At 41.6% G+C, this 15110-nt stretch overlaps 1 protein-coding gene across 1 annotated transcript in view; it reads right to left on the bottom strand.

The window, feature by feature from the left end:
• SAMD3 (sterile alpha motif domain containing 3) overlaps window positions 1–15110 on the bottom strand; it is a 41219-nt gene that overhangs the window by 11204 nt on the left and 14905 nt on the right. The window contains exons 5-7 of the mRNA XM_075497345.1: window positions 14083–14268; window positions 13690–13774; window positions 6558–6719 (exon numbers count right to left, since the gene is read on the bottom strand). Coding sequence (XP_075353460.1) covers window positions 6558–6719; window positions 13690–13774; window positions 14083–14268 — 433 coding nt within the window. The remainder of the gene's footprint in view (window positions 1–6557; window positions 6720–13689; window positions 13775–14082; window positions 14269–15110) is intronic.

Below are 15110 nucleotides of genomic sequence, written 5' to 3' on the forward strand. Positions count from 1 at the left end.
CCAGATTGATCTGGAACAAGTCTGAATCTGAAAGGCAGGCAGTAACTTCTGGACACCGCTCAGGAACCACCTTCTTGCCCCAGAGGGTGGGAGAGAACTGAGAAGACATGGCAGTTGTGCCACTTCTCATGTCCAACACTGAACACAAAGACAGGTGAAACAGCACGGGCAGGCTGCTTTCATGCACAATGAGCTTGTAACCTACTGCAGCAGGATCCACACTGACTTGTACTCAAACGAGATGTTTAATTAAAGCAGGCTCTGCTTTAATTACACATAATTACCCTTTTGAGCCAGGCAGATACTTCCAGAGCTAGACTTACATGCCAATGCTAACTGCAAACTTTCAAAGCCACGTAAGTCAGTCAGTTTATTTCTGGCCACAACTGCTTTCTGATTTGTAAACTGCCAAACACACAGCATAAGCAAAATGGGTGAAATCTGTTTTCCTCTACCAAGGGACAACCGTATTTCACACTTTATGTTAACTCACAGAACAATGGAGATACTGAATGACATAAATAAGAAGGTGAAGCATAAGATGTACACCAGGAATTTGTGTTTAAAGCTTTTGCTTTGACTCTAAAAGCATTTTAAAATATTAGCTAAGCAACACCACACACTACGTATGCACATCGAAGTTTTAGTGGAAAAAAAATCACATTACAACAGTACACCCATTGAATGGTCATTCATATATGCACACTCATGTTCCGGCTGTGCAGACATTCAAGCTCTTGGTTTGGAGACTTTCGATCTTAGAGGAAAAGGGGCTATCACCCTTGCTTCATCTGCGTACAGCATTCAAACTATAGATGGCACCTAATGCTGTACCGGCCAATAGTGCCCCTCAGCCACAAGACTCAGCCAAGAGAGTTTCTGCATCTCATGCACAAGTTGTTAATCCTTGGAGAGTTTTACAGACATTTATTTGGCTTCCTTTTTCTCTTGCTGATGCCTTTTTTCCCCTCCTCATTCCTCCCTTTTTCTCCAGCCATTGCCTCTGAAATCCTATTCTCTCCACACTCCTTGAAACCTTGTTTCAAGTTTCTAACTCTTGCAGTGGCATAATCTCATTGACAAACATGATGTTAGTTATCACCTCAAAGAACAGCAGATCTCTAGGAAATGACTGACTTGCCTAATTTACCTAATTCGAGGTAAAAGGAACTCCAGCTCACAGGGTAGACATCACTCAATCCCGATTCCTTCTTTCATCAGAAAAGACAATTTCCAGATCATGATGAGCATAAAGCCAACAAGGTAAACTTCTGTGAAGCACCCAAAAGCAGCAACTTTTCCATCACCATTTTTCTCCTCACAATGAGCCCTAGGACCACCCCCAGAGGCTTCAAGCAGACTGCCAGCTTCAGCTATCAGTCTGACTTTGGCAAAAGGTTGCGCAGGCTGAGGAAGGGTAATGGCAAAAGACAGCACAGATCCTCTGCTTCACCCCATTAAATGGCTGGCTTCCTTCAACAATTAGCTCCCTCCTGCTGCCTGGGTCAGGGACTGTCCTCTACATCTGCCCTGAACCAGGTGCTTTGTGCAGGTTTAAAAATTAAATCTGGCTCCTCATTAAATCTGGCTCAGGGCACCCCAGGTGATCTTAATGCAGATTTTGGCCAAACTCAGGAAGCCCATCACACAGCTTTTCAACAACCCTCCTCCTGTTTAAAGCCAGGAGGCCCATCCATTCTCTCTAAGACAAGCTTGCTCTCTGAGCCTCGTTAGTTAAGGGGAAGCCTCAGCCTTATGGCAAGAATGCTCTCACCAGCTTCACCACTCTTGTACTGCATGATATCACAAAAACAAGCGCATACGGTGCCGAGCTTCTACCTGGATACCTCCTGGGCCAGAGGTCTTCTCTGATTTTCATCTGGTCCTCTTGGGAGAGGATTTGCACATTCACCACTTTCAACATTCCTGCTTATCTTCCCTGTACAGGAATAATATCTGCAGATGTCCAACTGAATGAGTTTAAGTTTCTTCCAGTCTTAGCTTCTCCCAGTCTAAGTACTCACCAAAACATTTCTTACCTCTATGCCATAGACACAGAAAGGAGATGGCCTGCTGGTGCACCCTTTTAAATTGTTTTAATTATGTTATTCCCAGCTCTACTGGGTGTGGCAAATACGCCCAGTTATCTGCAAACATCTACCCCTATGTCAACCAACGGCTTGTCAGAGTCTATCTCTCCTTTTCACATCTAATTCCAAATTTACTTGTGCGACAGCTTCAGAGAAGCCCCGATGACCTCACAAACAGGTTGTCACAGGATGTAAGAAATAGGAGGCATTAGAGAGGGACTCTCTCTCTCCACTTTTGTTTAAGATCATGAACTACTAACAGTCTTCTAGCCTGTTATATTCCCTTAAAATGCAGCTAACTTAAGATATCTTTGCATAGTCCCTTTGCTGACAGGTTCTCTCATACAACAGCTGGGGTGGATTGAAGGAGCTTGATTCAGTTGCATAGATACAGCTATTTAGTGCCATTTGAGATGTCATAAGGGTATCCCAGAAACCTCTGGAAGTAGCGGAATATGACACAGGACCTATGGGTGCCCTTCTGGATTGGCAGGTGGAGCCATGCAGGGTATCTGTGGGCATTTTTATGTCTGTCTTCAGCTAAATGAATTGATTGTGAAGTCACACTTCCCATGGACAGCACAGTTCAAGACTGACAAGATTTCAGAACTTGAAGTTCTGAAAGGGACAATTTGCTCTTTGGTCACCACCCCTGTGATGACTAAGCTAGTGTTTGAACCACATGCTTTCATCATATGGAAGCCAATCACCAGCTCTAACCGCACTTCCCTCTCCATCACCTTTTGCCTTTTGGTAATCCTCTGGCCAAAGATGCACGCCAAGAGTGTCCTATCTTCCTGTTCCTTCTGGCTCCCCCAAGTCTAGGGCCTCTCCTGTTACAACTGGCAGGAGGTGGTTTCTCTCATAGCCTGAAGGACCATAAGCCCAATAATTCCTTAGGGCAGGGGAAGGTTTTTATGGTGCCATTTTGATGCTAAAAACAGAATAAGGAGATCAGTCAGAACAAGCCACTGGATGGCTGCCTTTGCAGCAATCCCACCCTGGCTGCAGAGGGGAGACTGCCTTGCCTTTCTTTCTTATTTTCAAGGTGCGATCACCCCTCTCATGGACAATACCTTCCATTTGCAGCAGATGAAGGTCATTATCATTACAAAGCACTCTCCCCTGGATTACTGCAGCTCCAGAATATTTGCCTGACTGGAAAATGACTGAGGATTCTCACTCCATAGCCAGAAAATTTGTTAATTAAGAAGGCTTTCCTGATCAAGTTCTGAATATCCCTCAGGCGTGGAGGCTCATATTAATGTCTGTGTCAGGCACGGTCCAAGCTTCTTTCCAGTGGTGGCTCAACCTCATGAATATTTGTAGGGAGCATCATTTTAAGCAAAACCTGCTTCGGTGACAGACACCTCCAGCAGGGGTTTATGTGCTTACTTACCATCATTTTACAGCCCTGGGCTCAAGACCTTTCCTGTGATGTTAGCCACTCTAAAATGAGTATACTCTTCAATCTTGCTTGAATATAATGCTTTGTGATGAGCAACACATCAACAGATTTTTTTTGAAGAAACTGGAGGAGAAAGCCAGATGCTGCATCTGGAAGCAATGCTCTGCATGGGAGGCCAAGTAACACTCGTGCTGTGTTTGGAGGAGGAATGCCTGCTGGCAGGTAACAGAGCTTGGACAGACCAAGGGGCAGACATCATCGGTGGCTCTGAGCACATCCCAAAACATCACAGGAAGCTCGTCCTGGCAAGCAACTGTTTTTTCACATGATAAAATAGAAAGAGTAGTCAAGGATTTTATTAGTAATAGCAGCTTTATTACTTTTTTTATATTAAAACAAATGCCAGGTATACCAGTGAGGCATTCCTATTAGTAAATAATCTTTTTATCAGTTTCGTACCATTAACAATCCAAGGTTATACTGACACAAAGCACATTTGACGGAGTTACATCTTACAACTGTTCAGAAACTAAAGCTCAATATAGAAGTCAGCTGTGTGGCTGGTAAGTAGGTCATCTGTTGGGAACAGATGTGCTCTTTCATCTGCACTGCTTGCCAGTTGGCTTTGACCTATAATGCCCTAAATATCCTACTCTGCCTCTCTAAGGCAGAGCGTGGAGACACAAAGGGGCTAGGAATCCTTGACTGATTATTCACCAAAGGTCTCCTTAACCTGGAACTCATTTCCCACCCTTTTACCTCAAATAATCCTGATGCGTTGGCTTCTAGTCCACGCAAGGCTGATCTGTTCTTCCAGACTTGGAAAAGGGAAGGCGGCAAGGGGATCTGGCTAATGATAATTTGAAAAGCATTTGGTCTTGCCTGTGGTATTGGCTTCTAGACCAAATATTTATTTTTTGAAGCGAAGACTCTTTGTTTAGCAGTTTCAATTTACCACAAAGTAGTTAGTGCCAAGGATTAGCAGAAAGGTGCCTTTATGTGTGTTCTAAAATACACAAAATTAAGCCCCACACACTGCATTTGTTTAAAAGAATGACAAACAAACATCTTGTTCAGCTGCATATATTTAGGATCTCAGATATAATAGATATAATTTAGGATCTCACAGCCAGACATACCTGGTTTCAATGTAGAAACACATTTAAAACTAAGAAAGGTATGATTCCCTCAGTTTTGTGGGACTCATTCTTAAGCCTTAGGCTTAAGGCTCCAGAAGTGTTAATTCTTCCATTTATATCTCCCTGCTGTTTAGGATACAGGAAAAATAAGAGAAAGAAATTAAAAGTTGTTCAGGGAGACTCAGCACCCTCTTGCCTCCTTCCAGTTTAACCCTTATTTGCTTACAACATTAAGGCTAGCAGAAAATGCCTAGGACTTTAGAAGAGGTGCAACATACGTCCTTCTTCTTCAATTTCTAAAGCAAACAAGGAATGACCAGTGATGGCCTTGGGCAATGCAGTCAAAAAGAGCGGCGATTCCTAATTTACAGATGCACAGCGCAGTGCAGTTACACCTTCTCTACAGACACACGAAGTCGAGCATGCAGTCCCTACAGGGTCACTGCAAAAGCCCTTCTCAACTAGCTGATGTGACAGAAGAGACCCACATTTGCCCTCTCCAAGCATTAGCGGATAAAGGATGGCTAACTCTTCATGCGTGCACAAAACCAGGAGCCTGTCATTTCTCCTTTAGCACATGCAAGACTATTTATTGTTTTGCACCCAAATTGAAGGTTTCTCACTTCACACGTTCTGCAAACATTTCAACTAAAGCAGGCAAAAAGAGGGAAGTGTTTATTCCTGCATACATTAATCAAAAGGGGATAAACAGAAATTACTGAAGCTTCTAAAAAACCCCCAAACAAAAAAAAAAACCACCAAAAAAACAAAACCAAACCAAAACATATATCTGGTTTTTGGGTAGAAAACCACAGCTACCTTCAAATGCAAGGGCAATCTATGCAGAAATGCATCCAGTAAGCCACTCTTGCTGCCCTAAAGGCTTGTGTCTGGTAAACAGCAGGATGGGCATATGTAAACTGAAGTCAAATATCTGCTTACGTATCTTATCACATTCTTATAATTGTTTAAATTTTACCACATTCTAATTGCAGCACTGGAGGAAGTGTGAGGAGCGTTGGCAAAGCATAACTGAAACCTTAATGTATTTATGAAAGTGTATAAGTTAATTAGTATGCTTCAAACACTTACTGGACAGTGATAGCTCTCTCAATTCTCTAACTGAAGGGAAACACAGCAACTGCATGCATACATTCATAAGCATCCCTATGTATATCACACACCAACACAAACAGCTTTTACATAACAAAGTGCAATGTGACAGTAGGATATAGCCATTTGCTACCAGCTCAAATATCACTTTGCATTCTTATTTGTACACAGGTTTCAGCTCTTAAGACATAAGCCTCTCTTGTTTTTCACTCTAACTGGAAGTCTATAACCTAAAGCAGAATGGGAATATTGCATTTAAAAAAAAAGACAGAATTTTATGTCCAACTGGCAACAATCATAGAATAGTTTGGGTTGAAAGGGACCTAGTCCAACCCCCCTGCAAAGAGCAGGGACATCTTCAACTGGATCAGGTTGCTCAGAGCCCCGTCCAACCTGACCTTGAATGTTTCCAGGGATGGGGCATCTACCACCTCTCTGGGCACCCTGTTCTGCTGTTTCACCACCCTTTTCTTCCTTATATCTAGTCTAAATCTACCCTCTTTTAGTTTAAAACCATTAACCCTTGTCCTATCACAACAGGCCCTGCTAAAACAACTCTAAACAACAACAAATGTGCAAGGCATCCAGTATCAGGTTCAGCTCCACTGTTGATACTTAGCCAAAAAGGGAAAAAAAAAAATCAAGGGTCTGGCTATAGGACAAACTCTATACAAAATGAGTTTAAATAGGATGAGATCGCTTTGTGGCTGGTGATCTCTGTGGACCTCTTTACTGGCTGGTGACCTTACCGTCAGCAGAGGAGCTGACACAGTACTCAGTTAAGCACCAAAAAAATCTTACCTCTACCTCCACCTGGACATCATCAGGTTTGTTTTCAGCAAATGAAGATTTCCTGGTCTGTCCTCGCCTGTGGCCAAACTTGCACTTGTTTCTCAGGACTTGCTCATCATCTTCAATGGGTCTCCGCACATATTTGAAACGATCTTTAAGGGCCCGTTTCCATAGCAACTGCATGGGGGGAGGGGGAAATCTGTCATTACCAGTATCTTTCAAGAATTTGCCCCATTCCTAAAGCAGGTCACTTTGTTTTATCTAACTCTATTTTATAAAAAAAAGTGTTTGCTACTGAGCAGAAAAAAGACTCATAGGGTGGCATCAGCATACCGGTGGCTTCAAGGAAATGCAAGCACCTGTGGTATACAACTCTATGGCAACTAAACAGCAGGGCTACTGGCACTGCGTGGTTCATTAAGGATGACAGTAATTGAACCTAAGGGTTAGATTTATCCAATATAACCAGAGCTGTCAGTGAAACTGCAGTTTGCTTTCCTTTTCTCAGCTCTACTTTTGGATGCTCCATTGACGACATCAGGTCATGAAACTACACAGTGAATCAGATCAGTTCACTGATGCCACAGAAAACTAATGGTGGGGGTTGTTTTTTGAGTGGATTATTTTCCCCCTGCCTCTGAGTGGTTGTGCAGTTGTATGATTACTGTGCCTAACACAAGGGAGCAGGAAAGACATGGTGGGATGCTCCCTTTCGCCCGAAGCCTACAGTTACCCTGGATCAAGTGTATTATTAAACTCAATTCAAAATTACCAAATTAAAAGGATCCCTTAAGTAGGTCCTAGCGTTTGTGAGACTTCTCAAGTCACGCAAATTGCGACTTTTAAAGGCAGTTCTGCACTGCAAGTGGATGCAGTCCCTGTTTAATGGAGCCACTCATCATTCCTCAGCAGCCAAACTTCCTTGTGCATCCTTATGGACAGACGGCTGTTTACCTGCAGTCCCCGGCTGCGCATCCCATGGCGGGACCTAGCCACGCTAACTACCGACTGAGCCACGGTCGCTAAACATGTCTGCAGGCAAACCCTGCAGTTGTGAATATTGAAAATGTTTTGTCAGATCCTCAAAAGCAACTGTGCATTTCAGTTATTGAAGGTTCTCAGCAGTCAGAGAGAACAAAAATTAGTCAGAAAAGTGACTGAAAGTGACAGGACATGGCAAGAGAGATTCAAATAGCTGTTACTTCATTTTCTAAAATTGACTCCAATACTATCCTCACTCACTACTATACTCAAGCCTGTACTCACTGACGTAAAACACAATATACAGAATAATGATTACGCCAGATTTCTTACCAAAATGATGTCCCTTATTAGTCAAGGTCATATGACTTTAGGGGTTAACTTTGGTGTAAACCAGAATTCAGTGAAAGTAGACCAAGTAGTACAGTATCTTTGCAGCGAGTCTGACATGCCTGCCTTTCTCACCCATGGGACCAGATGGGCGACTCTCTTAAAAGTCAGCGGCGAAGGCAGCGTGACCTTGCCCTTCTCCTGCTGAAAATACTGCTCCCACCTCCCTAGGGTACTAGCTGACTTACAGGTCCTCAATCCTAAAAGCAAGAGCTCCATGAGTGGTGAAAAATGAGAGCGGAAGAGCTACGAGAACACAGCCCCTGTGGCATCTACTTCAGCCCTTCTTGGGCACCGGGGCCAGCCGGGGTAGGTGCCCTTCCCCAGGGGACGCTTTCTGCCACCCACCTACGGGCTCTTACGGAAATATCCTCTCACTGCCAGTCACATGTGAGCATCTGAGAACTGGAAAGAAAACAAACCCATCTGCGTTTCTAGTATGTAAGCTTCAGGCTTAGGATTCTGCCAGAACAGGAATCACATCATCACCAACCTAAACGTAACGATTAGAAATAGAGCACAACTGCTTACCTGGTCTTCTCACAAGGCGTATTTACAGCCTCAATTTGAGTATTACACCCTAGCACTGTTTTCAAAAGCAGTAAGGTGACCACATGCCTTGACAAAAATCCCACTTGCTATCCACTTGCACCACTAAGGTTCCTAAATATGTTTATAATTCTGGCCCTATGCATTTACATTTTGATGCAAATACCCCAACTTTATATGCCTAGCAAAATTTATTTGTAACATTGTTATTTTAAGGCTGTTGAGAAGCAAACAAAAACCTTAGCTTAATGCTTTTCTGAAGTGTTTAACAGATGTTAAAATATTTTAAAACATGATCATTCCAGAATATATTAGCAGCTGACAATTTAAATATCCCCTTAGCTGAGTTTTGCAGTTTCTTTCTTTTGAAAGCCTTTGTTTGGCTAGAAGACATTTTTGCTTATTCTTCCACATGAAAGAATACGCTGACACCTGTACAGAGCTTTAAATACCCCTCAGAGTTCAAAACATTCATCTGTTTCATCCTCCTGTCCTCAGATAAATTAAGAGTTTTAACTAAATGTATTTCTATAATAGGATTCTCATAAGCTTAGCCAAGTCCCTTCTCACATACCTATTTCATGAATGAGACTGGGAGCACACACATTTATGTGGTTTCCCTAGCGGGTAATGCATCTTCTAAAAAGGATGCTTTTGTTACCATTTTTGAGCTGGTAACTTTATTTTCTATTAATTCCCGCCCCAAAAAAAGGCCAAACCACCCCAGGAAGGTTTACACTGCTTGTAAGGGAGCAGAAGGATTAGTCTGTGTCTATCTGACATAAGAGGGAAAGGATTACATGCAGATTAAAAGCAGTAATTTCCTAGCGAATAATCATTTTGTGCGCAGCGGTTACATAAATCAGGCATGTCAGCACTGGGATCCCGGGTTTCACCGGCACCACGGCACCGCTGGGCAGCCCCGAGCTCAAGGCAGCCGCTTACGCGCAGCCCGCGGGCGGGCGGCGCGGATGGGAGCGCCCTCTCTTCTCCTTCCCCATGCACGGTTGTCTTGAAATCATACGATTTTCAATTGTCGGCTGAAATGAAACGAGAAGGGCAGCGACTCTTTCCAAATGGTTGGTTGTAACCCTTGTAAAAGGAATAAATACAAATAGAATAGTATCTTGCAAGTGCTCAAGAAACAGCGTCACGCCAATTTTCTTTTGACTGCTGCAACTATGACCTTGGCTTTTTCTATATAACCTATTTGTCTGTAACTACTTACAAATGTTGCATTGGTTACATTATGGATCGAAAATCTAATAATCTATTTCATGATTAAACGGAGATTCGTTTTTTTTTTTTTTTTAAGTGTTGTATGTGTTACCTTAGGATAACATTGTTCTTTAAGTAGAATAAAACATCATGGGAAAAATTCCTTAGGTAAACACCTTAAAGCACTTCTTTCCAAAAGCTAATCTTGGAACAGGGTGGGGAAATTAATTTTATTCCAAGTGCTCCATGGACCTCTTAACTGAGTTTTGCTTTTAGTATAAAATGATTTAATTTTTAAAATTATTATTTAGGATTTCAGATAATTCTTTCTTAATTCCTGCTTCTACAGTGACCTAGTAAATAACCTTCTTTTTAAAGTCATACTATATAAGTAGCTTATTCGTAACCTTATTTTTAAACTTATTCATTTAGGATCATTACCATCATTTAGACTATATTCCATTAGACAAGGGCCAATAATGGCACAGAAACATATTTTTCTCTACTGCAAAATTAAATAGGAAACCTTTTAACCAAGAAAATAGAATTATGGATAATCTACTAACAAATCTTGAAACACTAAACCTTTAATGACCTCTCATTGCAACAGTATGAGATTGAAAATATTGGACTATGTTTCTACATAATGCACACACTGTTTAAATCACTTGTTTAAAAGAGTTTGAAGTTGTAAATAAAGTGTCCAGTATTTGGGGTGGGGTGGGGGGGGAATGTTCAAAGTTTTGCAAGTAAATTTTTTCCTGTCATGAAAATACTGGTGTGAATTTAGGTACTCTTAGGTTTGGGTTTTTGTTGTTGTTCCTCTATGTTTTCCAGCAGATCCTTCCCCTTTCCAATTTTCCAAGCCATTTCATTTCCATGAAAATGTTGCAACGAAAGTGCTGACATTTCCAATTCAAAGTTTCTCCAAGTTTTTCATTACATCAAGTTCTTTACATTCTGATTTTCTGTTCTTGGTCAGAAGAAAAAGCTAGCTCTGGAACCTCAAGATCTCTCATGAGCTTTCCCTTTTCTCAGCCAGAATGCCCCACGGGCTGCCCCTGCCCACCCACACCACGCACAGGCATGCATACTGGCCGTGGAAGAACCCAGAACAGTTTCCACTGCACCCTTCCAGCAGACAAGACATCCTGGTGTCATCACATTTCTGGTGAAGGGCTCCAAACCATAAGACTTCCAAGTTAAAAATAAAAATCACACCGCTGACAGGCCTTCTCAGGACATCTCATTAAGGACTACTGCAGCCTTCTGCAGACCCCAGCAGATGCTGTGGCTGCTCCTCCACCCCAAAGGGTAAGCAACTGCTTTGCTTTTAAGCGTGGATTTAGAGTTTAACTGAACCTAGGAACCGAGACGTAGCACAGCAATAAATAAAGAGCAATAAATTATCATCATTAACAATACAGTAGGATAGAGCATTTTGCACGGCAGAAAGGAAAACATCCGATGGCAGAAGTGAGCTCCAGCATGCCAGAGGGAATGCAAAACTTAGCACTCCAAACTATGTTCAGCCCTTCTGTTTTTCTGAAATGTGTGCAACTCTTCCTTCTTCCTGTAACTTTGACAAGAAATTAGAAGTCCAAATACTTGAAAACATGTTTGCCGGTATTCTAAATAAACTCAGGTAACTTTATTAATCTACCAGTCCTGGAACCATTATTCTCAGAGGCCTGCCCAACTGAATTGCCATGTTTGGTGCGTCCCTTTCTCCAGCCTTACAACACACCAAAAGGAGGGGGTTATCTATCAGACACGGACATCTGTGTACAGCTGGTCACCCGAGGCTCCCTTTGGAGACCACAGAAAGAAACAAGAACTTCCACAGTGCTATTCCTCCCTTCCCAATGTAGGCACCAAAACCACATTATATGAACTGCATCTCCAGAAGTTTATGTATACATTATTAAATAACGAATCTAACTAGCATTTTTGCTTAAAATACTACTCTCATGTTACAGTGTTCCTTTTCTACATTTAGCTATCAGTCTCCAAATAGTTTTCTGCTTTACCTCCGAGTTATTTTATTGATTATAGTTTTCTTAAATACTTTCAATGTACTATTCAAAAGTTGTAATAACTGTCTATTATAGATAAACAAGTTTAAGGTATTCAAAACCTCTCAGTAAGTAATATTTTACATCTTACAAGACCTGTGATTCAGTACTGTTATAAGGAATAGCAAGCAGCAGTTCTTAGTGTCCCATGCTAATCTGACGTAATTTTAAAAGAAAAGCCTACAAACACTTTACTTTTTTGAGCTGCTGAAGACACTTTTTCTGAGAAAAGCTGAAAGAATGGTGATTAGCCAATTTTTTGTTGTTCATTTGTTGCTTAAAGGTATATTAATTCAGTTTTACTGCAAGCCTCATGATAAGTAGCTGGGCATATGTTGTAGAGTTTTTAAGCTGTTGCAACACACAACTAACTCAGAGCAAGAAAAAAAGAAATATTTATAGCCTTTATGATTGTGAAGGAAGAACAGGATGTCTAACAGTAGGGTCAATAAAAATAGTAATTCATCCTCACCCTCTCCTCCAAACTTAGGTATGCAGACATACACCTTTAGTGCATTTTTTCCTGCCTCAAGCAATGGAGAGGGGCTGGCTCAGAAGCATCAGACTAGTGGTATTGCAAACTGCTAATTCCAGCTTCCTCGCTTACTGGTGGTTTCTTCCAGATAGGCTTTCTAGTAAGCATGAGAGAAATATCAAAAGATGAAGAACAACTCTGAAGTTTCTGCCCCATCACACAACTTCTGCCAGCACCAATTCTGGGATCAATCTGGGAAGCGATGAGCCATTTCCCAAAGAATGGAGTTGTAAGTAGTTTCACTCAGTCTATGGTCCTGCTGCAATGAAAGCCCTTTGAAAACCTAGCTTAAGAACCTCTGTTTAAAAACAGTTTTTAAAAGTTAAAGGCTGTAAAAAGGTCTTCAGACCTGCCCGGAATGTCATTCCGGCCCCCCTTCACAAAGGGAGCCAGATGAAGCTGTAGCATTACCCAGGACCCTGGCTGGGGACCCCCACTGGGGTATTCAGAGAGGAATCCTGATTGAAACTAAGGGTGGACCAAAGCTCTCTGATCCTTCTGCTCCCTCTCTCCTTTCTGAGATGTGTTTGTTTTCTTTAGTCCCTTCCCTCCTACAATGCCTGGGCTCAGGGGAGAACTAGAATAGCCACTGCTTAATCCTCACTTTTTTTTTTTATTCTCAAAATTATTTTGCTTTCTGCAGTAACTGTACACGAGATATACATTTATATACATTTAAAGCTAACAATCCCCACTGAGTCTCACAAGCTTTTACAAGATGCTATAAAAGTATCACATGGCAAAGCAATGATGTGAAGTCAAAAGGTGAACACTGTCCTCCGAGGCCACAGATATGTATTCTAGGTCACAAGAGTGAAAAAATGTAGTTCAAATTTAAGTCATCTCCTTCCATTGCTTTCTGTTATATTCCCACTGCAATCCCAACCAGTGTTTTTAAATTTTTTTTTTTAATTAGGCCTAGATTCCCAACATACCTAAACCAGTAGTATTACTACATGTTGTAGCTAGACGTCTAACACACAAGTGATTCAATGCATTGCAAGAGCATCAGTCGTACGTTGGTCCTCATACAATTTTCTAAAGGCTTAGCTTCTTTGTTTTTGAAAACAAAAATAAGTCACATTTACTTAAATTTATCCTTTGGGGGAAATCAATCCAGAAAGAAACTGTACCCAACAAGCAACCAGGGACTTGATGCACAGGTCTGCATGATCTCACAGTGGCTTTGAGGAATGGCTGTGACTGGATTAATCTTTAATTAATGTAATGAAATAAGAATGTGATTTGCCAAACGTGTCAACACGAAGCTTACATACTGACTCTATTCAGAGCTGTAAGAAATTGATATTGATTTCCTCTGAACTAGGTTATTTTCTTGTGATCGATTACGTGGAAAAGTAAAAATTATTTCTGTATGTTTCAATTTTACAATACTTACAAAGCCATTCCCATCTTCATCGAGGAATGGGTATGCCTGCAGTAGAGCATTGACAACAATGTTATATTGCTGACTGTTTGGATACCTGTGCAAACAAAACGGAGATGTAAGAGAAATAGGGGGTATTCTAGACAGTATTAGACACTGTCTGGAGTCTATACTGATATACATTAAACTGACTATTTCTAAGACTATTGATTCCCCTCCAAATAGCAAAGGGAATAGCTTTAAGATTTGCATGAAATCTCCCTATTTGACTTGAACAGGTTTTGGGCCCTTAGCCTCCTCTATTTAAGCAAGCATATTAAAGAGAATGGCTTTACATCCATTTGAAAATTTACTTCTGCAGCCAATAGGTACTGCCCCCAAATAAATCTAACAATGTTTACTCACAGTGATCCTTCTAGGTATTTTGTCATGTCTGCTTGCAAAAATTCAATAATCCTTATTCTCACACTGTGATCAGGGCATTTTTTTTCTGCTAATATGCACATGACATCGTAAGGGAAGTCTGGCAAAGCATAGGAACTTGTCCACTGCAACGTCTTGTATCTTGCAAAAAATGATTTCAGATTTTTTCTGTAAAAGAGAAGATTATATCATCATGATCACATCCTTCTTCTATGGAAACGCAGGCAAGAAAGAAAGAAAAATGCAAGCAAAAACTCAACACAAAGCAAAGTTATTGCTATAGAAATTTGAGGCTTGCTTTCTACATAAAGAATACCTACAAAAGGTACAATCAAAACATATGGGGTTAAAACCAGATGTCAAATGTGAAATATTTTAATCACCAGACACTAGAAAGTGGTCACTAACTGAAAGCAGAAGGCAGAGCAGAAGAAGTCACTGGGGACTTGCTACCGTTGCAAAATAACTTTATCTGTGTCATCATTTATAATGTGTTTCCTACCAGTTCTGCTAACTTACGAGTAAGAGTAAGCAAACGGCTTAATTGAGTAAAATACTACACACGACATTAGCTAGGACTGTCCTCCCAAAGGGGAAAGCAGTGGAGGGATGAAGGCAGTTCTCAGCACACGGATGAAGGCAGGTACCAGCTCAGTGGCTGGAAACAGAGCAGGCACAGCCCCAGATACCCCCAGCTCCGTCCCAAGAAGGCCATCAGCACTATTTACAAGTGTCACACCCCAGCTGGGGTGAGCCCCAGGCAGGATATCACCAGGGGCTACCCAAGTGCTTCCCACCTCCAGCAGGCCTGCCTAACCCTAATTCTGAAGGAACACAGGGAAAGGCAGAGATAAATTGACCTGGAAGTCAATCAAGAGCCACCTAAAAGGTGGAGTGGTTCTGGCAGCCCTAGACAGCTTCCCAGTCATAGTAGTCCAGACCCAATAAAGAAATTTCAAATGAGAGGTGCCAAAGACAACTAAAGAGTCCTGTTATGTATGTGGTATCAC

This window comes from Mycteria americana, chromosome 3 (assembly GCF_035582795.1).
Source record: "Mycteria americana isolate JAX WOST 10 ecotype Jacksonville Zoo and Gardens chromosome 3, USCA_MyAme_1.0, whole genome shotgun sequence".
Lineage (NCBI taxonomy): Eukaryota > Metazoa > Chordata > Aves > Ciconiiformes > Ciconiidae > Mycteria > Mycteria americana.